Source organism: Ammospiza caudacuta, chromosome 5 (assembly GCF_027887145.1).
Source record: "Ammospiza caudacuta isolate bAmmCau1 chromosome 5, bAmmCau1.pri, whole genome shotgun sequence".
NCBI classification, from domain to species: Eukaryota; Metazoa; Chordata; class Aves; order Passeriformes; family Passerellidae; genus Ammospiza; species Ammospiza caudacuta.
In genome coordinates, this window is record NC_080597.1 from 6,728,492 (window position 1) to 6,754,239 (window position 25,748).

General features: G+C 46.3%; 2 protein-coding genes across 4 annotated transcripts in view; one reads left to right on the top strand and one right to left on the bottom strand.

The window, feature by feature from the left end:
* Positions 1-1,468, top strand: part of WASHC1 (WASH complex subunit 1) — a 37,825-nt gene extending 36,357 nt beyond the window's left edge. For all 3 annotated transcript variants that reach the window (XM_058804448.1, XM_058804450.1, XM_058804447.1), the window contains one exon: positions 308-1,468. In XM_058804448.1, coding sequence (XP_058660431.1) covers positions 308-459 — 152 coding nt within the window. In that variant the 3' untranslated portion in view covers positions 460-1,468. The remainder of the gene's footprint in view (positions 1-307) is intronic.
* On the bottom strand, positions 1,362-18,256 carry DDX11 (DEAD/H-box helicase 11). The gene is made up of 26 exons (XM_058804446.1): positions 18,099-18,256; positions 17,819-18,025; positions 17,243-17,329; positions 15,565-15,722; positions 14,386-14,434; positions 13,751-13,858; positions 13,127-13,214; positions 12,043-12,245; positions 11,328-11,480; positions 11,173-11,219; positions 10,326-10,405; positions 9,497-9,541; positions 9,305-9,372; positions 8,887-8,925; positions 8,299-8,422; positions 7,645-7,779; positions 7,063-7,175; positions 6,670-6,742; positions 6,201-6,304; positions 5,512-5,661; positions 3,565-3,633; positions 3,294-3,394; positions 2,801-2,885; positions 2,150-2,225; positions 1,858-2,012; positions 1,362-1,750 (listed from the first exon to the last, which is right to left on the bottom strand). Exons 1-26 carry the CDS (start codon positions 18,240-18,242, stop codon positions 1,721-1,723), a joined length of 2,691 nt encoding a protein of 896 aa, XP_058660429.1. The 5' UTR covers positions 18,243-18,256; the 3' UTR covers positions 1,362-1,720.
* Between the last annotated feature and the right edge of the window lie 7,492 nt (positions 18,257-25,748).

Genomic DNA, 25,748 nt, shown 5'->3' on the forward strand with positions numbered 1-25,748 from the left:
AAGCCTGTGCAGAAGGGACAGCAGTGTCTTTTCTAATCCAGTGCTTGGGCAGCTGGGCCCATTGCCCATATGGGCACTTGAGGTGCCATGGGAGGTTTCTGGGGCATTTAGACTGAAGGTCACACCTCAGCACTGGGCAGTCAACAGCAGGGACTTGCTCAGGGGAGCTGTAGTTAAACCTTGGCATTAAACATGTTGGCTGTTCTGGTTACCTGGGTGGTGAGAGCATGGCTTTCCCCCTCCCCTTTGCTGAATCTCTTTGGTCTCTAGTCCCCAGGTGTCACTCACTGATTTCTTTCCCTCCCAGGTATTTCAGGGAAAGGCCCAGGAGCCTCTGGGAACACGGATGCTCCTGGCAGTCCTGCCGGTGCCTTTGCTCGCATGTCGGACTCAATACCACCCCTGCCACCCCCACAGCAGCCCGTGGGTGAGGAGGATGAGGATGACTGGGAGTCATAGATGGGATCCATTGAGTATTAGTGTGGAACTATTGCTGCCTGAAAAATTTCCATGAAGTTGAAGGAAGCAGGTCCTTACTGCCTTCACTTTGGTAAAAGTGGGAAGTGTCATTAATTAAGAGTGTGTAAAAGGAAAGCTCAGCTGTCCAGCCTCACAGCCCAGCACTACAGGCTGGAGGGCACCAGCTGCTAGAAGCAGGTGCTCCCCTCCCTGAAGGCAGAGCTTGTGCAGACCACAGGGTTTGGACCTGCTGAAGAGGCAGGTGACTCACAATGGAAGTTTCTCAGAGGCAGCTGTTTCCTTCCCTGTGGGGCTAATTAACATACAGGGAGTGGGTAACAGCTCTGTGCCATAAGTACTTTCTTCCTTGTGAAGAGCCTGGAGAGGTGGCATCCAGCTGCTGAAACTGGTAAAGAAGCAAACAGGGCTCTTGGGATGAGGCTTGCTCAGGATGACAGAGGTAGCTGGGAACAGCTGAGGGATTATGTGGCTGTCCCTGGTGTTACTGCTGCCCTCCAGCACTGACCCATAACCCTGAAAAGACCCCCAGGAAAGTTAAATTCAAGAAGTTACTTTGAATTCAGAAGCTTAGGGGTTAAAAAGAGCAAAGCAATCCTGTGCTTAAACATGATCAAAGAAAGGAGAAGTTCTGTATTGTGGCCATATCTTTATTCCCTTTGTAAGAATGAACTGCTTCAATCTATTGGCTGCTTGAAGCAAGGCAGAAAATGGGTGAGAAAAAACCTTACCCACAGCTGCTCCATTACCACTCTGTGTTATTCCAATATGACATAAATTAGTGGCTTGCTAGTTTACAATTCCTGTGAAAAGCTCAATGATGGCATTGGTCAGTCAGGCCTCCTACACTTGGTGGTTGATGGGATAAAACCCTATGTGTTCAGTCAAAATAATTACTCCCCATACTTAAGTGTACTTAAATAATACTCGCCATACTTGAGTGTTTTTATTGAAAATATTTAATCAATTTAAATAAAACCTTAACAGCTGTAAACAAGTAGGTGCCTGCTGCTACTCTCTTCACCTGCCTCAGACCTACAACCAGTTTCCCTCCTGTCTGTGGTGCTGAAGGCTCTCTCACCATCACAGCACTCAGATACTGAACAGCAAATATCCACAAAGGATGCATAAGGCAGAGATTTTATGAAGTCCATGGTACAGAAAAGCAGCAACTTGTGTTACTTTACCTAGTCTTCAGAGGTTTAAGTCATAATGATGAATACCATCTGTTCTCTGCTCCACATCACAGACCATCCAGCTTGCCTCGATGGAACTGGGAACACACAGAACCAGGCAGTTTGTCGTTGGCCTTAGGGAAAGCTCTAAAAAGGTCCAGATGAGGACAATGGGGAACAGTGACACAATACAAGGAGTTCTGACCTTTCTTAACTCAGCAAATGCTGATCCAAAGGCAGGTTTCACCTGGGTCCTCTCCCTGATCCACTGGGGCAGTTTGTTGAAGATGGCAGGGCGTGCGTACCTGTGGTCCAGGAGCACGATGCTTGCAAAGTCCTTCTGGTGGCGAATGGCTCTGCCTGTCCACAGGATAAAAACAAAGAATGAATGGCCCACTCAACTGTTTGTTCCCATCATCTGTAATGCATCCTTTTTCCTACCCTCCTCCTCCAGTGTGTTTGGTATGCCCCAGCCTGTCCAAGGAAGGATGAATTACCTATTGACTGGTTTACTGCCTTCATGCACAGGTTTTCAATCAGCACTCTGCTCGGTGCCTGGCCACCAGCTCTGGGCTGGAAAGAAGAAATAGGCAAGTCTGAACACAAGGCAGATGTAAATCAAATTGAGAAGTTTTGCTGAGAAAGTGAGGTAAATACTTTTACCCCTGCAGGGTGAGCGGGTAGCCAGGCAGACCCCAAGTGGAGAGTAAGGAGGAAGAGAAGAAAGGCTGCAGTCAGAAAACTGTGCTGAGCGTTCACAAAGAGCCAAACCAAGGTGCCCTTGAAGGCAGAGATCTTGTCCCCAGGAACAGCACCTCCAGTGAGCAATGAGAAAGGACAAATGATCCTGGCAAGTAGCTTCTAGCACCCTGCCACCCACTGTGGGTTGAAGGGCCTTTGCTCCCCTTGGAGCTCAGAGCTGCCAGCAAGTCCTGGTGGCATTTCCCTCCACCAAACTTCCTCTGTGTTTAGGGCCACCTGTCCAGGAGCAGCCTGGAGAAGGCTGTGCTCTCAGTACCACACCGTCTGGGAAATGAGGGCAAGCTCAAGGAAAATAAAACCTCTGAAGGCAGCTCTGGGGCTCATGTGCTGGGACGTTAGTACTATAAAGCAGAATTGAAAGAGACAGAGGTGTAAGTGGCTCTTACCATTGTTTTATCAAGCCAGGTCATTTTTTCCTGGAGTTCTGGAGATTTAATGTTGGGGTAAGGCATTCCCACCATAATCACACACCTGCAAGGGAGGACTGCATTATTCTTAATGTCTCATCCTAGGGCACTCTGCCAATACACTGATAAATTAGAGGTCACTGCACCCCTGAAAGACAGCCAGCCCTGCAAACCAAAGGCAACAATAAAGCACAGCAGTCTGACAAGCATGTGCTGAACAGAGCTGCAGAGGGATTCAGGGTGCCAGAACAAGGGATTGTCCAGCACAGCAAGCCTAACTGCATTACTCACAGAAGAGTGGCCTGGACAGGAGGGTTTTACACCACCCAGCAGCCCCTCCTGTTCCTTTAAGCATCAGTTAAGTCACACATTGCCCAGGATTTTCTATCCATGCAGGTACTGATGTGCCCATCATGCCTGGAGTCACTCCAGCACAAGCCAGTGGTGGCTTTCCAAGGAGCAGTCACCTTACCTTCCCAGGTCATCAGAGAAATTGATCCCTTCACTCATTTTGCCTCCAACTACAGAAAGCAGCAGGGCCCCTGTCATCTGTCCTCCTGTCTGGCTGCAGCGCTGCAGGAGAGGGACAGCAACTTAAACCAGAGCAGGGAACATTTCTGTGCTTCAGAAACACTCCCACACCTAGGCTGGAGCCCTCTTTCCTTGTTAAAAGTGCCCTCCTTTGCAGCATTCCCATACCCACTGGGCTGCCACACTCCCACCAGACTGCCTGCTCAGCTTACCTTTATGCATTTGGCATATTCCACCAGCACCTGCTCCACCTGGTTGGCTTTCTTAGGCTCCTGAAAGATCTGTCAGGCACAGTTCATCAGTTCAGCAACAGGAAACAGTTTAAAGAAAGCAAATCATTTTACCCCCATGCCATTGAATAGCATATGGAACTGAGGTCATGCAAGGGAAAATTGCCTGAAAAACTAAATCACTAACTAACTTTCCTCCACCCTGAAAATGCATTACAGCTTTTTTCAGCTGGGCTCTGAAGGGAGCAGCAGCTGCTCCTGCCCCTCCAGCATTCCCTTTCAGCTTTGGGAGACTTGTTCAATACTGCAAGAAGTTACAAGTCATCCTAGAGCTGAGAGGCAAAAAAGCAATGAGCACCTCTTGCACCTATGAATCAAGACCCTCTGGGGTCAAGCTGCAAGATCTTGGAGGATAGGGACAGGCAGGACCAATCAATTTGAATCATCAATTAATTCCAAGCAGGGACTCCCCTTGCCCAGTGAATAAATTAGCTTTTCATGCAAAGCATAAATAAAGTAGTATATCTTTATGTTATTCTAGCACACCTAATTAGTTACTGAAAACCTCTGCAGTTAATTAAGCTGTATTTTATAGGTGCTTGGCCTAAAACAAGTAGTTTTCCTAGTAAACAAGAGGTCCAACATCTGTCTTCTCTGTAACAGTAAAGAATCTACAGAATGTGTTTTCCTTTGGTTAGCAAGAAGTAATATAAAATGTTACCAGTCAAAATCAGTCTTTCAGTAGAAAAATAACTGGCAATTACAAATATAAGTCAAAATTAACTTATTGAAAGGTAGCTGTGTAAGCTTTTGATTTAAATTTACTTTCCCTGTGTGATTTGTAGATAATCTCAGTGTGATCTCACCACAGCAACTTCAGGAAAGCCTTGAACCTTCCCCTGCTAAGATTTTATCTTGTGTGTGGGCAGTTGAAAGTGTCACTTGCTGCACTTAGACCCAATTGCCTTGCTAATGCATATCCAATTTTCTGGAGACTGCAAAGCAAAACAAGAACAATTTGGAGTTGAAATTTGAAACAAACTGTGAGTGGCCCAAAGCCTTGGAGGAACCAGGCAGAGCATCGGGACCCTGACAGGACACAGCTGAAAGGCACTCAGAGTGGTAACTGCAAACACAGAGAAAATGAAGCACAATGATTCCACCCAAAAAGCTACAGGCTGCCCCATGTGCCAGAATGCCAAGAATCACCAAGGCTGTGAAATATGTGAGACTGTGGTAAGTTGTTTAGCTTTTGGTACACACAAGTCACAGCCAGGGTATATGTAATTTTTCCTTCCCCTGGCACATGATCCAAGATCCCTGCACCACAACCTGAACTGCCTGACTTTCAATACCCAGCTTTCAAACACCTGTGAGAGCCATTGGAAAGACTTCATATTTGCAGTGATCTCCCTATTTAATGTTTCTCTTTCAACAGGAGTCACCACTGCTAGTCTTCCAGTTCTCATCTCTACTTTTGGCAGAAAGCAAAATGCCATTTGTCTTATGAATTGCACTGTTGTCTCACGTTGCCTAGCCCTTGGCTGTGTTGGTCTGTGCTCAAGGGACACACAGATGAGCCTGGGGAAAACAAATTCCCTGTAGGAGCTCAACCTGAACAGCCCCTCCCAGCTACAAGAGAACAAGTCTGCTATGGGTAGCAAAGACTGCCTGCCCCCATGGCCACTGCACAGAGTGTGCACTTCAAGGATGTATAGATGCAATCAATCTCATTTAGACTGCAGCTCAGTGCTCAGCCACCCAGGAAGTGTAATTTATTTGTTCCTGGAGGGATTAGCTGGATAAACGTCCGTTCTGCTCTGTGCACAGACCATGGGAACAACTCAGAGAGAGGTCCATAATGCATATGGAATTATTTGGGTTTTGACACCTCCATGGAAAGTCCCAACTGCCCTGGCTGCACATCACCTTTTTCCTGGCTGCCAGGCGGGAGAGCAGCCCTGTCCTCTCCCAGTGTCCATACACCTGCTTCTCGTACTCGTAGGAGGGGAAGAAGCACACCACACCTCCTGGGATCACATTGCACAGGTTGCAAAGGATTCGACCTGTCTCATCCATCTGCAAGAGAGATCAGAGCATATTGCAGCTGACAGGAGTCCAGCTAATGCTGCTCCAATTCTCTGCTCAGGGACCTTCCTTATGACCTGCCTTAGGGGAGGAAAAAATGTGGGAAATAAGCCAGGTCTGTGAGAACTCCATGGGGAGCTGGGCATCACTAAAAAGCTCTTCACTGCTTGGCCTTCTTCCCTAGCCCAGGGTTTCTGTTCTGGCTGTGGAGCCGTGGTCATTCAGGAAAGGAAGGTTTGCCTCAGTGCACGGAAGCTGTCCCATTAGAACAGACATTGAGAGCTGGTTAGCACATCTGCCTGAGATTGTGCAGAGGCAGAGCAGACCTAGTGTCCAGCCTTGGGTGCCCACTGGCCTGCCACAGGAAGAAGGAAGACATGCCTAAACACCTTCAGCTGCTTCTGCTTCTGTGGTTTGGGATTTCCTTTGCCACGGCTTTAGCTCTTAAACACAGTGTGTACCCTGCTCTGAAATAAAAGCATGTGAAGCAAAAAAGAGATCCCAAGGAAGGGAACAAAGGACAAACTGACCATCTGAGGCAGGTCTCTGGTCTGGTAAGTGAACTCCAGCTGCTGGTTGGAAGGACCACTGCAGAGGATGATGGGTAAAATATTTTCTGGAGGAATCACATGTCCTGGGGACAAAAACAAGTAGGGAGAGTCAACATCACTGCTGCTGGCACAAACCCCACGAGCTCAAGAACTTGAATTGCATTCTAGTGACAGAGGCAAACATTTGCTTGGCTAAGCCAAAGTGCCTAAGTCACTCAGCTGCTCCAACTTCCATCCCCTCTGCCCCTGGGAGGAAAACATGGCACACTGCCTGCTAATACCAGTCAAGACCACAGGGGAAGCTCAGAGTGAAAGGGAACTCACACCCCTTTGCTGCCCTGGTTTTTAGGAAAGATGCCACATTGCTCTGAGTGCTGACAGAATAGTGCTGAAGGCAAACTGCAGCCCTGGCACTGCTGAGCCCTCCCTGCCAGCCCGGCACACTCACCACAGGAGAACTCCACGATCCGGGCAGGGTCCACGCCAGCACAGCACAGCAGCTGCTCTCGGAAATCAGCCACCTATGATGCACAAAACAAAGACAAGTGAAGTACCAGTGTCCCAAAAACCTCTACAGCAGCAGCAGCACTGCAGGTCAGGCCGAGGAGCGGCAGCGCCCTCTGCCCGCACACAGCGGCGCCGACTCTGCAAAGCTCCCGCGGCACGATCCCGGTGGGATGCCTGGCCCTGCAGAGCCAGGATGGATCACGAGCTCCTCCCACTGCTCCCCGTGCTAGCTCCAACCTACCACCAGCTCAGCCTGGCTGCTCTTATCCACCCCGGCTCGCAGACAGCACCCCCGACCTGCCGAGAGCCCAGCACAGCATCCCCATTCCCTCACCGGCTGCATGGTGCCCCCAGCAATGATGACAGCACGGCATTCTTCCACAACCTTGGCAAAGTGGACAGCTGGATTCAGCAAGAGGAATTTGAGGCTGCTCTGAGCAACTGTGCCTGGGAAAAGGAGAGAAGAGTATGCAGGAGGGAGCTGTCACACAGACTCAGGGATATGAAAGACTCTCCCTCCTGACCAGGCACTCTGGCAGGTACCCACCTCTCAAAGTAAAGATTTGCTGTTCAACACAGACAGAGGCACCAGGAGGTAATGCCAGCCTGGAGGTTACCTTCTGCTTCCTAATCTCCCTGGAGCTGTACAACAGATGCAGTAAACTGCAGGACAAAACTTGACCTCCAAAGTGGGAGCAGACCTCTGCAAACCCTGGCCCCAATGCCCTTGGCTAAAAATTCCCTTGGGATCATAAGCATCCTCAGACAGACCAAGCCTGCCAGCCTGCATCACAGATGGCACAAATGCAGGTTCCAGGTTCCCCAGAGACTCTTGTATGTCCTCCCTCAGTGCAAGTGAAGCACTCTGCTTGTGACTGACTCATGCCACCCCTCCCCAGCTCTCCCTTTCCAGTACCTTGCTTGTTGAGAATGACTCTGCCATCTTGGTTTGCATTTGTGAGGGCTGAGAGGAATCCTTCAATCTGCATCAGTGGAGAGGCAGCTCGGAGCTGCTCGTGCTCAGCCTCCATGGGAGGGCTCTGGGGGGTACCTGCTGGCCCAAAAAAGAAAGGAGAGGCAGGCAAGGCAACTTAGGCCACACTTGTAAAGACAAGGCTTAAGCACAAAATATGCTCTACAGGAACACAATACCTGGCCTATATATGCAGGCAGAGAATAAATACCCATTCAAGGGGAAAATCCAAATTCCATCTCATAGCTAAATTAAAAAAAAATAAAAGAAAAATCTGATTTTTGTGGATGGCACCACTAAGCAAAGCTACTATACACAGTAGCTCAGGTCCCAGAGCCAGCAGGTCACAGAAGTGCAAAGCTTGAGTGCATGTGGTGTGAACATGGAATCACATCATGCAGCTTGAAAGGGACCTCACTAATCCAATGGACAGTTGTCTAGGTCAGCTAGTGAGACCTGTTAAAAAACACCCAAGCAGGACACCTTCTTCAGGCCCTCATTCTTCTCATCTGCCTCCTCCCTTTCCTCATGCAGAGATGCAGGTTCCACATCCTCACTCTGCCCACAGATGCACATGGAGAGGATGCCTGAACTCACCCTCCTTATCAGATCCCTGCTGAAGTGTCAGAAGAAAGTCCTGCAAACCAGCCACCTTCTGGTTCTCCTTGTTGGTCTTCACAGCTGAGGCAGGGCCCCCATATCGCTCCACAAACCCAAAAAGCTGCCAAACAAAAGCCAGAAATACTAAGATACCAACAGCAGGAATCAGAGAAGATAAAGGCAGGTTTGCTGGTCTGCCACAAATTAAATTCCTCAGTAGGTATTCACAAACCAGCCTAATCAGAATATATCAGCTCCCATTACCTTCCTACACCCACTGAAAAGAAAAACAAGTTTCTGATGCCTGTTCTTCTACTGCAATGCAGCCTGCCTGCCTGGCAAATTTGAGGCCAAGCAGCACAGAATCGGCACCCACTGGAAGACTGTGGCAAACCACACTGTGTTTTTCTTTTCTGGATAAGCAAGAGTTAACCTGCCCATACAATATTTTTTAAAGGAACCAGTTTGTTTGCAGAACAGGATGGAGAAGACAAGCTCCCACCCAGCTGCTGCATCCTCCATCTCAAAGTGCAGGTGTGAAGCAGCATTGGAGCACTGCTGACCATGAAACCCCAGGGCAAGTACCTTCCTGCTGATGAGGCTCTTCTCACAGTAGCGCTGAACCTGTAGGAGGAGGACAGGAACATAAGCTGCATTCAGCACCCCTTCTCCAGCCTGCTGCCCTTGACCCCTGCCCAGCAAGGCTGTCACTTGCTGTGCTTTTGGGGAGAGCTGCACAGATCTTTGTGGGCACCACCAGCCAGAGAAGAGTTTATTACAATGGCATTCCAGAGCGAAAACACACACTGTTAAAAGTGCTGTGTTTGGAGGTTCAAGAGGGAAAGTTAGGTTACTGGAGTAGCAGAATTTCTGCATCCACAGCCCTTACAGTGTAGCTTTGCCTTACAGACAGTTAGAAAGCATGGGCTTTGGCTCTGCTTCCAGTTTTCACACAACAATCTCAAACAAGTCACCACCACCTGTGCCCCAACGTTTGCATTACCTTGAAGAGGTTGATGTTGTCAATCTGGCTCTGAAACAGAAAGTCATTGATGGATTTTAGTACTGTTCCTGAAAGAAAAGAGAGAGAAGGGGAAAAGAAATTATTGGCTGCTGATGGGTCTGCACCCCTTACTGCCCACACCCATGTCCCTGACTGATAGCTGCAAACCCCAGGAGTTCACTCCAGTCTTACCTGTTTGGGAAACTGCCTGACATCCAGGATTCTGGTTCACATTACCTGTAAAGCATGAAACCAGTTCAAGGAAGGCTTGAATCTATCTCAAAAGTAAGCAGGAAACTAAAGACTGAGCTTGATGGGTACAGTGCACAAAAACCCCAAGAAGTAACTACACATCTGCAAGATGTGTCTATGCAGACAAAACAGCAGCTCCCACTCAGTTTTAATTTGCCCTAGAGTAGCCCTACACTGCAGAACAAGTGTGCTGCTGCATCCTAAGGAACACCACCCACATTCCTAAGACCTACGAAACAGATCATTGGAGAAAAGGAGCAAGCCCTGCAAATTCCTGTGGACCTAAAATCAAAGCAAAATATTTTCTCACAAAGGAAAGGCATCACTCAAGAAAGGTTCATTCTGCAGATGCATGCTGACACACAGAGGCCTTGCTACCAGATGACCCAGAGATTTATTTCATGCAGTTCTTGTGTTACACTGTGATAAATCTGTTATATATAAATCTGCTGTATTCCTCACTTGGCATTTTACATCATCCTCACTTCAACTGGATCTCAAAACCACACAAAGGAAACTGCCTCTACCAACTCACAATGTTATCTGCTGCTCCTAAGCTAGTGAAACAAAGAGAAGAGTTCCAGCAGACATCAGTCAACTTCCCCATGTACAAACCAACCTCTGAAATAAAACTACTGGCATCTGAACCTATACATAAGCAATACTTCCCTGCAGTCTCTGCAGTGGAGGAAGGGGGACAGTGTCCTGAGGAAGTATTAACTAGCTCAGACTTTATCAGTATCCCTGGAGACACAAAAGGTTTGCTTACCTCCCAGCACAGCCACAAACTGCTCCAGTAAATACAAGATCTGCTTAATGTACATCAAGTTCTTTGCCTTCAAACGTTTCCTATGAAAAACGAGACATGTTTAGGCCCCAAAACCTCTTCAGGGACTAACCAAAGCAGATGAGCTGCAGAAACAAGTACATGAACTCTTCTTCATTTTGGAGAGTCAGGAACTAAGAGTTCTTCCAAGTTCACTCTCCCTGTTTGTGATAGGGCACAGTCATCTGGATATCCTGCCACGGTCATCCCAAAGCATTTATCCATGCTCCTCCCACTGTTCCTACCATTGCACTTCTCCTTGCATATTAATTATAGTTGGTTTATTACAATGGCACTGATGCCTCAAGACCCTGTTGCAATAATGCTCCAAACATTCAGAGTTATTATCATTGAACACAACAACCAGCCACTGCAGGGATGGCAAGGTGCAGAGCCAAAACCCACACACAGCTTCCTCCTCCTCAGAGCTTCCTGCTCCTACCATAATGCACAATGGAAGACTAAGGGAGAGGCATGAAAGACTGAATCTTTTGAAACTCTGCATCACAAAGTAGAAGTGATTGGAGGGAGTTATTGGGAAAGGAACTGAGTGTATAAGGGGAAAACAGAATCCTCAGGATATCCCCTTCTCACTGCTTTATCCCAGCCCCGGGAGTCTGACTTAGATGGATTCTAGACAGAGATAATGAAGCAAGTGTCTTTTCATCTGCAGAACTCTTAATGCAGTAACTTTCCACTGGCGAAAAGCAAGCAAGATCCTGCAGCCATGGGGCAATCCAAGGCATCCCCAGCCCTTGCTGTGCTGAGCTATTTCCCCCAAGATCCTCACCTGTATCGCTCCATGTACTGCGACAGCTGGGAGTGGGCACAGCACAGCTGCACAAACAGAAAGCAGAAGCTGCTGTTATAAAGGAGAGAAGAAAGAGCACTCTGGAATTGTGCTCTTTAGCACAATTAGCATGAGCAGGCCGGGCTGTGACTCACCTGAGAGCCGCTGACCTCGGCGCTGTGGATGCAGGTGATGGTGTCTATGAGGTTGTGAGCCTCGTCAATGATCACAACCTGGTCCTTCAGCTTGATGCCAGCAGCGTTCCTGGTAGGCTCATGCAAAAGCATCTGATAGGGCAGCACCACCAGCTACAGGAGAGGCACACACTGCCCTGATTCCAGCTCTCATCATTACAAACTTGAGGCATTCTACAACCACTCATTAACAGCCCTTATCAGAGGGCCATGCAGAATTCAGCCAAGTGACTTCTCTTATTATGGGAAAAGTAATAAAACCAGGAGCACATGCTTGAGAGGGGCACTGGGATGTGAGCTGAAGAGAAATGATTATGCTACAATTGCATACGGGCTCAGGTTACCTTTTAAATCTCCTTTGGAGCACTGAAACTCTTCAGAGAGAACCCAGCAAGGAAGAAGAGTGATGTAAGAGCTAAGAGCACACCTGTATGTCAGTATTGCCTCACACTTGCTGAACTGCTCAAGTATTTCAAAATGCTGAGATATTACAGCATCCTTATGAACTTCTGATGGGAATTCTCATTTTCCTTTGCTTTCTGAGAAAACTAGAGCTGACAGAAACACAGCCTGTTCACAGACTCCCCCAGTCTAAGAAACAGTACTAGAGGGAGCAGCCCACCAGTTCATTCATAGAGTGCCTGGCATTAATGCCACTAAGCCTGTTATGCCTTACCTGAGCAGCAGGGATAGCAAATCGACTCCCATAATAGGGGCAGGCTTTGGCCTCCCTTCCCAAGGACACCAACTGCTCAATATCCTTCACTTCCACCAGAACTTCATCACGGAGAAACTGCATTTGCTCAAAGGAATAAAACGGGCACACGGTGTGACTCACACGTCTCTTCTTCCCCCCATTCTCCTCACTGCTCTTCTTTTCTAACAGCAGAAATCAAAAGAAAGCTATGAGCAACACACACAACAGCCTAAAATAACCATTTTGCAGAACCTCATGGATTTCAAAGCAAGCTCTCTCCTGTGTATTCCTGACCTATCACTTATTTTTAAATTATTCAGCAGTAACTTTTCCATCTCCACAGTGGACACTACTCTTGCCAGTTACATTTAGCATGTGACATCTTCCAACATTTCTAGCATTGAGTTAACAAACACAAGTATCTTTCTGTGCAGAAGTCCTGACCAGCTTAAGACATTCAGAAAATTTATTCTGATCTCAGCATAGCCTGGAGATCAAGAAAAGCACCAAGGATTCCTGTTCCTCCAACCTGTCACTTTCAAGCTTCTAGCACTCTTGCTAGAACTGACTGGCAGTGCCCACTGTCTCCACACTCTCATGACACTTATTAGGAATTGCTTCCCCAGGCTGGGAGCATGTGGTATTTTCAGGGTCCTCTGTTGTGGGGAGGAAAGATGAATCTGACTCCATGTTCTTAGAAGGCTAATTTATTATTTTATGTTACTATATTATATTAAAGAATGCTATACTAAACTATACTAAAGAATAGAGAATGGATACTTAGAAAAGGCTTAACAAGATACTACTGAAGAACTTGTGACTCTCTCCAGAGCCTCAACACAGCTGGCTGTGTCATTAAGTTAAAAGAATTCACATGAAACCAATCAAACAATGACCAGGTGGTAAACAATCTCCAAACACATTCCAAAGCAGCAAAAAACAGGAGAAGCGAATCAGATAATTATTATTTTCCTTTTTCTCTGAGTCTTCTCAGCTTCCCAGGAGAAGAAATCCTGGAGAAGGAATTTTTCAGAAAATATGACAGTGACAGGAGCATCCTCACCATGTTTGTTCTTCTGCATCTCCATGCAGCGGTCATTGATGAGCTGGAGTGCGCCCAGGCGTCGCACCTCCTCATTCACACACAGATTCTGGCACGTGCAAACAGAGGAAAAGGAAGGGAGTCAATTAACAGCTGAGTGCCCCCATGTGCACCCCCTGCTGTAAAACAAATGATTTTCCTTAAAGCCATCTCAGGCCAGACTCCAAAAATGAAAAGTTTACCAGTTAGACATTGTATATACTAACTGTACAAATCTGCTCAAAACTCACAGAAACTTAGGAGGAAAAAATGAGACAAAGAAGGCTCACTGCTACACAACAGCTTCTGAAAAATGCTGCCAGAAGTACTAGTTTACTAAGAGGAGCACCTTCTCAGTGACTCAGACATCTGTAACACTCCATATTGGAAAAGTTAAAACATATTCTTGTATTTACATCAAAGGGTAAATGACCAAAACAGAGTTCACAGAAAAACGCACATCACACTGATCTGTGTTGCGACACATGACTGCCTTAGTTTTTCAACAAGAAACTCAGCCAGACCCCAAGGTGACTTCTGTGGCAGCAGATCCCCACAGCTCCTGGCAGTGTGCTCTGGGTCCCTGGCAACAGCAGCAGCACGTACCTGCCTGGATCCCAAGGAGACCAGACGCGTGTCTTTGCCAAAAGGACTTTTCTGCACCTCCCGCACGAACTGGGACAGCTGGGAGTGGGTGCGGCTGCAGTAGTAGATCTATCCAGGGTCACCACAAGAATATCGAGTGAGCAACGACAAAGGGAAGACAAGAACAATGTGAAAGCCAATCCCTACCTATGACCAATCTTATGAGGAAGCAGCCAAGCACTTCAGCAAGGTTCACCTTGCTCAAGCCTTCCAAAAGCACAAGGCACGTGCTTAAAACTGCTGAGGCCAAAAGCCCCATCTTTTGTTTTCTCCTCTGCATTTGCTTTTGTTGCCATTTAATTTTCCAAGGTCTCTATAAAACAAGGACTCACCATGGGAGAGTAATAAAAAACTATTTATTGCAGCAAAAAATGAAGCAGTGCTAGCACAGCAAGCTGCTTAGGCAGGCAGTGTAGTCCAGAAGGAGATGAGCACAGCAGAACTAGCTGTCTTTATCAACAGACCTGGCAGGTCTTGGAAGCTAGCTCCTAAATCCTTCTGTACTGCCTGACTGTTGGAAAGGTGCAAGGAAGCCATCATTCTGCTCACTCCTACAGTATTCTATGAAGTGGCACTATTTAATTTCCTCCTCTCACCTTAGTCACATGCTCCTCTTCCAAATCATCATCATCTTCTTCTTCCAGCCTAAGAAAAGAGAAAGTTCAGTTTCCTTTCAGCAGAAAGAATCAAATGACAGTAAGAATCAAATGATGCTCCACCACAGGAGTGAGGTCTCAAGAGAGATGATTAAGTCATCTCAAAAAGAGCCTCAGAACTCATCTCAGCTGGTAAAAGAAAATTTAACTTTTTAAGAACAGTGTAAGTACGCATAGTCAAGTCAAGCCTTTCTCTTTAAAGGAAAAATCTCTCCTGGGCTGTGCCTTTTTCCCAAGTCCAAGAATTTATTTTTCTTTTGATTGAGGGGCTCTAAGCCTCAGGCATAAGCTAATCAGTGCTATACTATTCTTTGGTGACGTTATTTATTTATTTTTGTAAAGCTTTCCCATTAGAAGCAATTTACCACCCTCCAGATATTGCATAAAGAAGGGCTTCAGGAAAGCACTCAGCTAGCTGCCATTGAGCTCCTCAAAGATAACAGCAGTTCAATGTTTGATAAACTATTTACATATAAAAAAAGTAGTTAAGTGTTCTTCAATTTTTAAGGCAGAAGGATATGTCTAGACACGAATTAGTAAATTTGTAATTTAAATGTGCTTGAGTTTTTGTGCTGAAGTATGGCCTCTGGCTTTCTGCATAAAGCAAATGCATGAGAGAGAAAAGTGTGCATGGGATTTTTCATGCCAAAGCTCTGTCTTCAGAAATGTGACTATCTCTGCCTTTAGAGTATCAAAAAATGCCAGTGCTAATCTGCAGAACTGACAGCTTCCTCTGGTGTCCTGAGTTCCACTCTGCTTTTCTAATGCAAGGAACTCAATCTTGAATCATTCACTCAGCATCCAGAGGCACTCTTTGGGAAGCTGGGCATGAATAAAGGCAGGGCACTGCTACACATTTTAAGATGCACTTTCTCAGAAAGCATTTCAAGTCACTCAGATCGGTCTAACAAAAGTTAAAAAAAACCAAAACAAACCAAACTAAAATCCCCCCCAAACAACCAACTAAATAAAACCCCAGAACAACCACCATCCTTCACTGTTTGAAAAGGTGAGAAACACTTTTTAATAAAATCTGCACAACTTCTTTAATCAGGGCAAGACAAAAATTAGATAGAAAATGTGTCCCCCTCATGGAACCCCCTCATTCCCTGTCCTTACCCAGATACCACTTTCTTTTCATCATCACTCTCATATTCAGCAACAATCAGCTCCTCCTCGTTGTGATCCAGCTGGTCGAGAGCATCCTCTCCAGCTCCCTGTGAAAGAGCCTCCTTGCTGAGCTGAAGAAGGCGCTTTGCCTCATCCTCCTCACATCTCTGGAAGGAACACAAAGACACAGCATTTCTCATATAAAAAGAGAGTGGCACACGGGCTGCTTTATGGCACGAACAGGGCAGAAGACAGCACAGTGTCTCACAGAAGGCTGAAGCTGTTCAGCCCTACAGAAGGCAGCTGTTACCAAAACCAAAGACCTGCCCACACAGATGGTTATGAAGGGGAAACATGAAGGACCTTCTCTGCAAAAGGCCTGCTGAACTAACAGATCCTCAATGGAATGTTCATGTAATCCAGTGTTAGTTGCTTAAAGTGCCCCATAAAAGATGTCTGCCTGAGAGAAAATAGTGTGTAAATAAACCTGAACAAACATGTAAGGACATAATCAAACACTATGCACATTTAACTCATGGCTAGAATCAGCCCAGCATCTGGCTTAGAACAAGATTTGTCTTCCAGATTTTTCTCCAGTTGTATGACTGTTGCTCTAACACAAGTCTACCTCTCTACAAAAATTCAGTTGAACTGTTGACGAACAGTTTTCTGATTAACTTCTGTGTCACAACAAAGAAAAGTTCATTTTTTTCCATCTCCAAACAGTATCTTCCAATGTCAGTGAGCATTTTATTACCAGGGAATTATACAGAAAATGCAGTTAGTAAGCACTACAGAAAAGATGAATCAGTCACTTTTCTAAATCTCCATAATATTTCTCTCAGTTGCTTTCTTGCTTTTCATCATGCTTCTCATTTCACATGCTCTTCAGTCTCTTTTAAGAGACAAGTTCTTTGTTCCATTTGTTTTTTATTTGCTATTCTTTACTATTTCTGTCATTTCCTTTTGACAGGAGTTGACCAAAACATAAGTATTTGAGACAGAGCACACTAGAAATTAATAGCCTGGCAGCCTAATAAATCTATCTGGGGACCTGAACTGAGTATTTCTGGGAAGTATAACTCATATAATCAAAAACCATCAAGAGCACTGAGGCCACTTCATGCACCTAAATGAGAGGAAATATGTGAAATATGTATCTGTGAACTTTAACATCATTTTTATTCCAGAGGTACTGTTCACACATGTTCATAAAACAGAGATCTTTCCAAAAAAAGCCTCTCAGTATTAAAGCTTTTAAAAGAAAAGCAGAAAGCCAGAAGGCAATCAGAACACACATAATTTGTGCCCACACACAAAAACTGCCACAGGAAATTATTGATGCACAAATTGTTTTTCACATCTGTCTTTTAAAAGAAAATTTAACAAGTAATTTTGAATGACCAATTTCAGAAACCTCATACAAAGAGCTCCTCAAACAGGTGGGTTGGAAAAGTCAGCGTGAAGTCACACATAAGCAAATATGAACAACACTGAAGATAACCAAAACAGACAGTTTTAATCTCTGTGGAGCAACTCACCTCCCTCTTTGCTGCATAAACAACACTGAAGGTAACCAAAACAGAAAGTTTTCATCTCTGTGGAGTAACTCACCTCCCTCTTTGCTGCATAAACAACACTGAAGGTAACCAAAACAGAAAGTTTTCATCTCTGTGGAGTAACTCACCTTCCTCTTTGCTGCATATTTTAACTGCACATTTTGCCGAATTTTCTCAAGACGCTCTTCTCGCTTTTTCCTTCTGATCTGCTCTTCCTACAAAAATGGGAGATTGTAGGCAGGATGAAGTGGATTTAGTCCTCAACCCTTGGTATCACTACTTATGCTCTGGGCATAGAAAAAAGACTAAGGGAAACAAAATTGCCGGGACAGGGCTGAGACAGGGTTCCCTTCTCTGGGTGTGCTCACCTACAGAGTGTTACTCTGCTCAAAGCAATACAAACCAATAGTTTCCTGTCCTGGGCAACCTGCAGGCAAAGACACACCACCACCAAATTTGCTTCACGTGTTCTCCACTCACCATCCAGGATGCAGGAACAGTTTGCCCGGAGAGCTGCTGGAGTTCCCTTCCCGGGAGATGCTAGAAAGCTGCCTGGACACTGGGTACCGCGCTCCAGGGACTCGAGCACAGAGGATGTTCTAGGTGACCCTTCCAGCCCCAGCCATGCTGTGACTATGTGATATGAGCCCTCCCGATCTTTTCCTCGTTATTCCACCCGTCCTCTACACAGAGCGCATCCCCACCTTCAGCCTGTCCACCTTGTCGCGCTCCTCCTTCCTCTGCACGAAGGCCGTGACCCAGTCCGGCTGCCCGGCCGTGTCCGCGCTGCCCTGCTGCGGGCTCGGCGCGTCCTGCCCGAGCGCCAGCAGCTGCTCCTCCTCCTGCCGCCGCTTCTCCTCCCAGTCCCGGAGCCAGGCCAGGGCCCCGCAGATGAGGCTCAGCGATTTTCCCTGTCACGGAGAGCCGGCAAGGTGAGCAGCGCTGCCGCCAGCGCCGCGGTCCCGCCCGGCCCCGCCGCCTCACCGTGCCCGTGGGGCTCTCGAAGATGCCGACCCGGCCGGCCTCCAGCGCGGCGTACAGCGCCTCCATGAACTGCTCCTGGATGCGGTACGGAGTGTAGGGGAACGGGAACCGGCCTGCTCCGGGATCCGCCGCCCCGCTCTCCATCCCGCCCGCTTCGAACCGGGCGCCGCGGCCGCGGCCGCCCCTTCCCGTGACGCGGCGGAAGGAGCGCCCTGCGCTGCCGCTGTGCGCGGAGCTCCATTCCCGAGCTGTCAGCCCCTTCCCCATCCCTCCCGTCGCACACGGACACAAAATTGCATTTCAGAGGGAAAAAAAAAAAAAAAAAAAAAAAAAAAGTTTTATTTAGGATGTGTGAAAAATGCGTATTTTCTGATTGGCTTTTCACAAATATTAAAATTAATATTATAATATGAAATGAATATTGTGTTAGAAAGTTACGCTGTAGTAATTTTCTTGAGTAGTGCGTTAAATATAGTTTGGGGTTATAACAATGTTCAAATAGAAACTATGCTATGTAAGATACTTTTTTTAAGGAAAGGACTTGCACAGAGGTAGCAGCCACAGGACACCTAAATCTGTCAGAGAAAAATAATTTATTGCCCTCTTATCAGAAGAAACGAACTTCTTCCCACGTCGCTCAGCCTTTAAGACGCCATTAGGATTAAGAGGAAGAAGCTGACACTGACCAGACAGAATCCTGTGTTTAAATGGAATTTATGCATCATGTATGAGGTGTATGAATATGCAACAGGCTATTGTTTTTAAGGGTTAATCCTCTGTTAATGTGTGTGCTTTTTTGGGCTTATTTTGCCCAGAAAAAGGTACCCAGACGTCTGTAACTCTTTATTGTCTCATATTATCCTAATCCAAATTGTCCAAATTTTTATTACTCTAATTATTTTGCTATTTTAATAACCACTTTATTATTATTAAAATTTTAAAAACAAGTGATTGGCGTTTTTCCCAGATAGAAACACACAGTAATAAAACACTGCCATATAGAAGGGGTTTATGTAATACTCAGTCCTGTATTTGAACTGTATATGTTCATGCTCTGGAAACAACAGCGACCTAAGGAAGAGCAGCATAGAAAGAACAAGACAACTGCAATCAGTCTCTGACCAGCAGTGAGAGCACATCATGTATTGGTTCAGATTAGGCCATCTGGGGCAAATCCTTTCTTTTTAGGTTAAATAATATAAAGCCATATTTTTGTCCGTGTTTTGTTGATGTCTGATGTTGGAAGGAGTTTCAAATCAGCAACAACAAATCTGGGAGAAGCTATAGACTTCCCTTCAACTGGAAGCACTTCTGCATCCAGGTTTTCTGGGAACAGCCATTGGTTTTGTGTTACCTAGCTATCATGAGGTAGGAATTCCTTGTCCCATGTAAGATTTGGAAAATAGAAAGAAAAGACAAACAGATTTAAGTTCAGACTATTTATTTCCTTTCTTCCTTCCAGTCATAGCCCTTTTCCTTTAAAAGAAATCTCTGCAGCAATTTGTATCTAGATTTTATCTACAGAACAGATAGACAACTGAGTAAAATGATAAACTAGTTTATTAACCTTTGGACTGAAACATTTGGAGGGTCCTGGTTTTTCATAGGTATACTCATTTGGAGATACATGTTGGAAATTCATGTTAGAGTGTGGGGTACAATGGACAGCACTGCTTACAGACTGAACATCATCCTGTCACATGGAACAGGACATGATGCAGCAGACTAAACCCCTCAGTTTTGTTTCAGATGATCTACAGATTTTGGAGGACACCACTACACTGGTTATACCAATCCCCAAAGTTTTGTTTACAACACTCAGGGCTGAAAAACATTTGCAGTACAAAAAAAGCACCTCAAAGCAGCAAACTGACTCGAATATTCTCAAATATTGTCAGCACAAAAAGAAGAAAATGTCATACTTTGGTTTATGTCTTTTAACATTATGAGTATATTCTTTGTTGAAAAATACACAAGATTGATTTCATTTTGGACAGGGTCTTTTTGAAAGGGTATTTAGATACCACAGGACTTTGCCATATTCTACAGATATTCCTGGAAGCAGAATCTATTTAGTGAGGGAGCAGAGTGGGTGTGGAGTGAGCAGCATGGTACACCCCAAATTTTCAGCATTCAGCTCTTCCCTTCCCAGACATGCTCTGTGCAATTTCTCACCCTGTGAGCAGTCTCTCTACTGGCTCAGTGTTATGCTGCTTCTGGTCACAGACCTGCTTCTCTTCATTTATCCAAAAGGTTAAAGCCAAGCTGGGCACTGCAGGTCCTGATCAGAGGAAGGAAAACAGACATAATAAATACTTGTCATGGCAGCAGTGCTGTAGGGTGGGATTACAGGGGGATAAGTATTTAGGAGCTGAAAGTAACCTAGACCATGATGAAAATGGTCTAGGTTACTAGAAAATTATGCCCAGAAACATGAGTCAGGGTCACTGTCTGTCCTGCCATGCACCCTGTGACATCCCTGTTCAGGTGCAATAACCAGGGCCAGCTCAGGTGGCACACACGGGTCAACCAGATGTCCTCTGACAACTCACTGCCTTCTCACAGGTGTCTGAATGTTCATCCTGCTGCTCTTCCAGACCAAAAATACCTCCTGATGAGTTTTGTGTAAGAAAACTATCAATTCCTCAAACCATTTTCTCTCCATCACCTTTCTTCCTAGTGTTTTCTGCCATGGTCTGGAGCCCTTTGTGGATTCTGTCTTAATGGATCAGCCAAGCACACACAGATCTGGGCAAGAGACAAGATTTTGACCTGCTCACACGTTATCAACAGCAGCAGCCCAAAGGCAGATTTTCCTGTCCTGTGCTCCAGAAAAATGGCTGTTTGACTGCCTCTTTCCAGATGGATTTTCCAGGGCTGGCAGTGAGCAGAAGGAAAGAGGCACGCACACCTGTCCATGCCCAAGCAGTGCCTGGGGGAGGGGGCAGCAGGGCGGGAGCAGGAGCAGCGGAGCATGGAGTGTTCGGAACAGAGGCGTCTGTGACATCAGTGGCAGAGCAGCACAGGTGACAGCTCCAGCCGTGCACGTGGGCCCCAACTGTCACAGGCACTGCTCCCAGTGCCATGACGGCCTTGTGGGCTTATCTGGCTTTGTCTGGTGAGTAGGACGTGTCCCTCCTCCAAACCCAGCTGTGGGGAAGAGCGGCCAACCCAGCTGCTCTGCACACTCCCCATTACTCCTCAAAAGGAAGGGATGAAGCATCCTCCAATGCCTCAGGCGCAAAGATCCGTGGGCTTATCATTTTGTCAATTTTCACCCTGGAGTTGGTATTTATTCATCAAAGAGGGCCACAGAGTGACCTAGGAGTCAGACAGGAGTCAGATCTGGATGCAGTGGGCACAGGCTGGAGCAGAGGTGGAGATGCCGTGACAGGGACAGCTGGGTGCATTAAAGCACTAAGGCACAGGTCTGGAGCTAACCCACAAAGCTAAGAGGGAAGAGTTGGCCGGTAAAGCAACAGGGGAAGCAGGAGAAAGAGGTCTGAGGGAGGACCTTGGTTAAAGACCTATTTAGCCAGAGGAAGAGAGTTTGCAGAGGCTAAAACTCTTGGAGGGAAACAGTCTACTTGCTCCAGCCCCAACAACAGAGCAATAGTCTCAGTTTCAGCCATGACTTCTGAGACATTTCTCCCAGTTTAAGATTTGAATCTCCAGAGCTTTGGTGAAGGTCCCTCAGCCACGTACTCTCACTCCTTACAACATGGGCAAGCAAATTTTCCACAGGTCTGGACCTTCCATGTCTAACTTGTAAATGCATTTTCCATGTGCTGGACCCTGCACCCAGAAAAGGCAACAGAGATGTGGATTCAGCTCTTCCAAACATGTTGTGGTTAGCATTTCTTTATCCCTCTGACTCCCTGCACTCTGTTTCCCACCAGTGCTCTTGGGCTGGGGCTGCATAGCTGGCCCTCGGGGCACAAAGGCACAGGAGCCAGGAACACCCCTCTCTGACCAGGAATACCACCAGTTCTTCCAGTTCCTGAGGATCACCATCCAAGCCAGAACCGCCTGCGAGCTCCGCGAGCTGTACGGCTGCAAGAACTCACTCGTCCAGAGGCTGGATGAGTATGAAAACCACGGAGCCATCCCTCCAGGTAAAGCCAGCCATGATTCCCAAGGACAGGAGTCCTGAGTGGCCCTGATCACTGGGAAACACTCAGGATCTGGGAAGGAGAAGTGGGGCGAGAGAGGTGGTTAGCAATCCTGCCGTGAGGAGAAGGCACGTGCTCATGGGCAGCCTCTCTCACATTTCACTGGATTCAGAGGAATCCACTGGATTCAGAGGAATCCAATGGATTCCCTAGGACCAATCCCTAGGATCAGCCTCCTCTCACCCCTTGGGTCGTGAAGATGACCAAGAAGCAGTGGAGGTTCTCAAAAAGTCCCCATATGACACAGAGGGGTTTTCATGAAGGGATGTCACCCCACAGGGAGGTTATTGCAAAGGGGGATGCCAGCACTGGAGTCTGTCACTGGATCTGTGTCTTTATTTGCCTCTTTCTAGGGCCTATATGCTCTGAACTGCCAGAAAGTCCTTCCTTCCTCAACTTCTGCACCTTTTCTCTTTATCGCTGTATTATGAAACAGTATTTCCTTAAGGTGAGTTATTTAGCTGTTTCCTGAACCCTGTGGTGTGCTCTGGGCAATTAGTAGGAAAAAGAGAGAGCCCTGAATATGAGTAAGTAGGAAGACAGAAAGCTAAAAGACAGGGAAGATGATAGAAGAGAACCATGGGCAGCCCATCATGCAGGGGCACTCACACCAAGCTGATTAGCTAACACAGATGGCACCTGCAGCCCCTTGCCAAAAAGGAGACTTTGCAGAAGGCATTCTTCAAGAAAATGAACCTTTGAGGACCACGTCAACCCTCTTCCCCAGCTCTCATTGCCAAACAAGTTGAGACAATCTAGGTTTCTCCAGAAGAAAAGGGATTCATGCAGTTCAGAAGAGAGCAAAGAGAGCTGTGAATCCCAAGAGTTTTTGAAGGTTTATTTTGCTTTCCTGGGCTCATCTTAGCAGGAAATGGGAAAGATGAGGTTGTGCAGTGAGAGCTAGACCCACAGAAGAGGGCTGTGCATGGGTGCCTGCTCCTAAGGCTCTCCAGAGGAATGTTTTCTCCCCCACAGAGGATCGTGTGCCCAGGACGCCCAGAGACACAAAGCATCCAAGCAGGAGCCAGCCCCATCGTGAGCAGCGGTGCCATGCCATCCAGCAGCTTTGAGCCCCTGCCAGCTCTCCCCATGCCTCCCACAGCTCACCCCAGCCCCGAGACAGAGGCACCTGTGACCCCCACCTCCCTCCCTGCGAGCACAGAACCAATTCCCTTGGGCACAGAAGCCCCAGAGGTGCCAGCCAGTGGCCATCAGCAGGGACACCTGCCCAACAGTGACATCGAGGATCTGCTCCTGAGGATACTGGACAGCCAGGTGCAGACCTCACTGCAGACAATGAAGCTGTTGATGTCTGTTGGGAAGGCGGTGAAGGAGGAAGAGTTGCAGAGGGCTGCCACGAGGCTGCTGGTGGCTCTGAACAACGTCAATGTGTCTTGGTCACCAACCAACTGATACAGCTCAACAGGGGAAAAGCCAGCTCTTCCAAATGCGTGGGGAAACAGAGCCGTGGGAAATGCCATTGCTCAGGATTCAAAGAAAAAGATGGTCTCCTCTTGGAAGTAAATGGATTGAAAAGATACCATTGTCTCCTGTAAAAACTGCTTGCTCACCATTAATGGTGTTGTGTCATTCAAGGATGTCATGGGACAATCTTCATTAAATGCAGGTGCTCCTGCTCAAAAGCATTAAGAGAAGAACTTTCTTTCAAAATATGTATGTGAATATACAAACACAAATATACAAGGGTGCTCTACAAGTGCAGGAAGGCTTCATCCTGCAAGGGAACTGCTGGTCCCGTGCTCTCCTTGTACTGGGGTTTGCACATGGCTGACATCTCCTTCTGAAATGTTGTTATGAAACACACAGGATAAATATTCATACTAAGAGCCTCTTGTCTCTCACAAAAAATCAGAGGATCTGATACTTGGGACTTTGGCTGAAGTGCTGTTTCTTTTCTAAACACTGAACATGCCTGTAAGTAAAACTGTAGTGAAGCCACCTGGAGTCTGCACTTGCTGCTAAAAGCAGAATGGGAACTCTCCAAGAGACAGCTCTGGTTGTCTGAATCTCCATTCAGAAAAAGATGGTGTTACCTCAAACTCAAGCTAAATTCCAGTGGTTTTTTGCTTTCAGGAGACCACCCCTGAAGTGAGACTCCCCTATTCACCTTTCCTTCTGCAGGCTTTCTTGTTTTCTATTCCACCAAGGGCTCTGAGGAGAAAGGGGCCAAAGGCAGCTCTCTCCACACCAAGCAACATCCCTGTGGATTCAGTCTGGGATGCTGCTTTCCTTTACACTGCTAAGTGACACAGACGGCTGAGTGGAATATTGGCTCTGTGTCTATCCATTGAAAGAAACCCTTAGAAAGATCTCAGAATCACAGGTCCTCCATTGTCCTGGGAATGGGAGAAGATTGCTGTGTCCTACACTCAGGACCCAGTCATATCTTGTCTCAGACCTTGTTGAAAATGAGTGGTGACAGGGATAGACAAGGGATGAACTTAACTGCAAACTTTGCATTAAATCTGTCTTACATAGCATAAAAAGTGAAGCTGCTAAGATAACATGAAGTAAACCAGGAGACAAAATTTAAAAAATAGTAGCTGTACACAGTCTCAATTTTGTAATATAGAGAAATTTGTGTCCTTAGTAATCTCTCTGTCTCATAAAAGGAAATGGGTAAACTCTCTAAATTGAAAGAGATGTGGTAAAATATCTGTGCTCAGTTTATGGGAAGCAGAAATATAAACTTTGCAATATATTTCACTGCAGTATTGGGACCTGACTACAGACAGGAAAGCTAAAAATGCAACAGCAAAAAAATTATGAAGAAAATTAAGACAGAAGGACCCGGGGTCACACATTTATGAACTGGATAGGTATTATTAGTTGAATTTAAACGGTTTCTTAACACTTGAGAGAGTTTCCTATATGTTCTTGTCTTGCAACTAAATGGTGCTTCCTTCCCACTCACACCCACACGTTTTTTTCCTCCTCCACAGCCACAGCACCAGTGGCCTTACATTCAGGAAATACCAGCTGAGCCTGTTTTAGCCCAGTGTATATTGCTGAATTCAGTGCTCTTTATTTTTTTTCAGCTTTGTTTTACAAGGTTTACAGACATCAAAATGTTATGGCATATTTAAACACTGAGATCAGTTCAATTGCCCTTATCTTTTTGTTTAAAACAGTGTAAATTCTGCTTTGTCAGGCCGGGGTATGTGAATGCATGTGCATGAGAGGAAATTCAATGAGCTTCAGTGCTGAGAGCAGCAGATTATGTTTTGTTCTTCTCAAAGCAAGTAGATGTGATTACAGTTCACCCACACACATGAAATAAAAAACAAAAAAAACAGAGTACAGGCCCTTAATGTGTGTCAGACTCTGGATTTTTAGATTGCTGCTTTGACATATAACATGGACAGAATTGTGTGGTTTTTCTAAATTTGTATCTTGGATTTTTTCTGTGATATTTCCAGGCACAGAGGTGGTCTCTGTGTGGTGTTGGTTGCTAGCA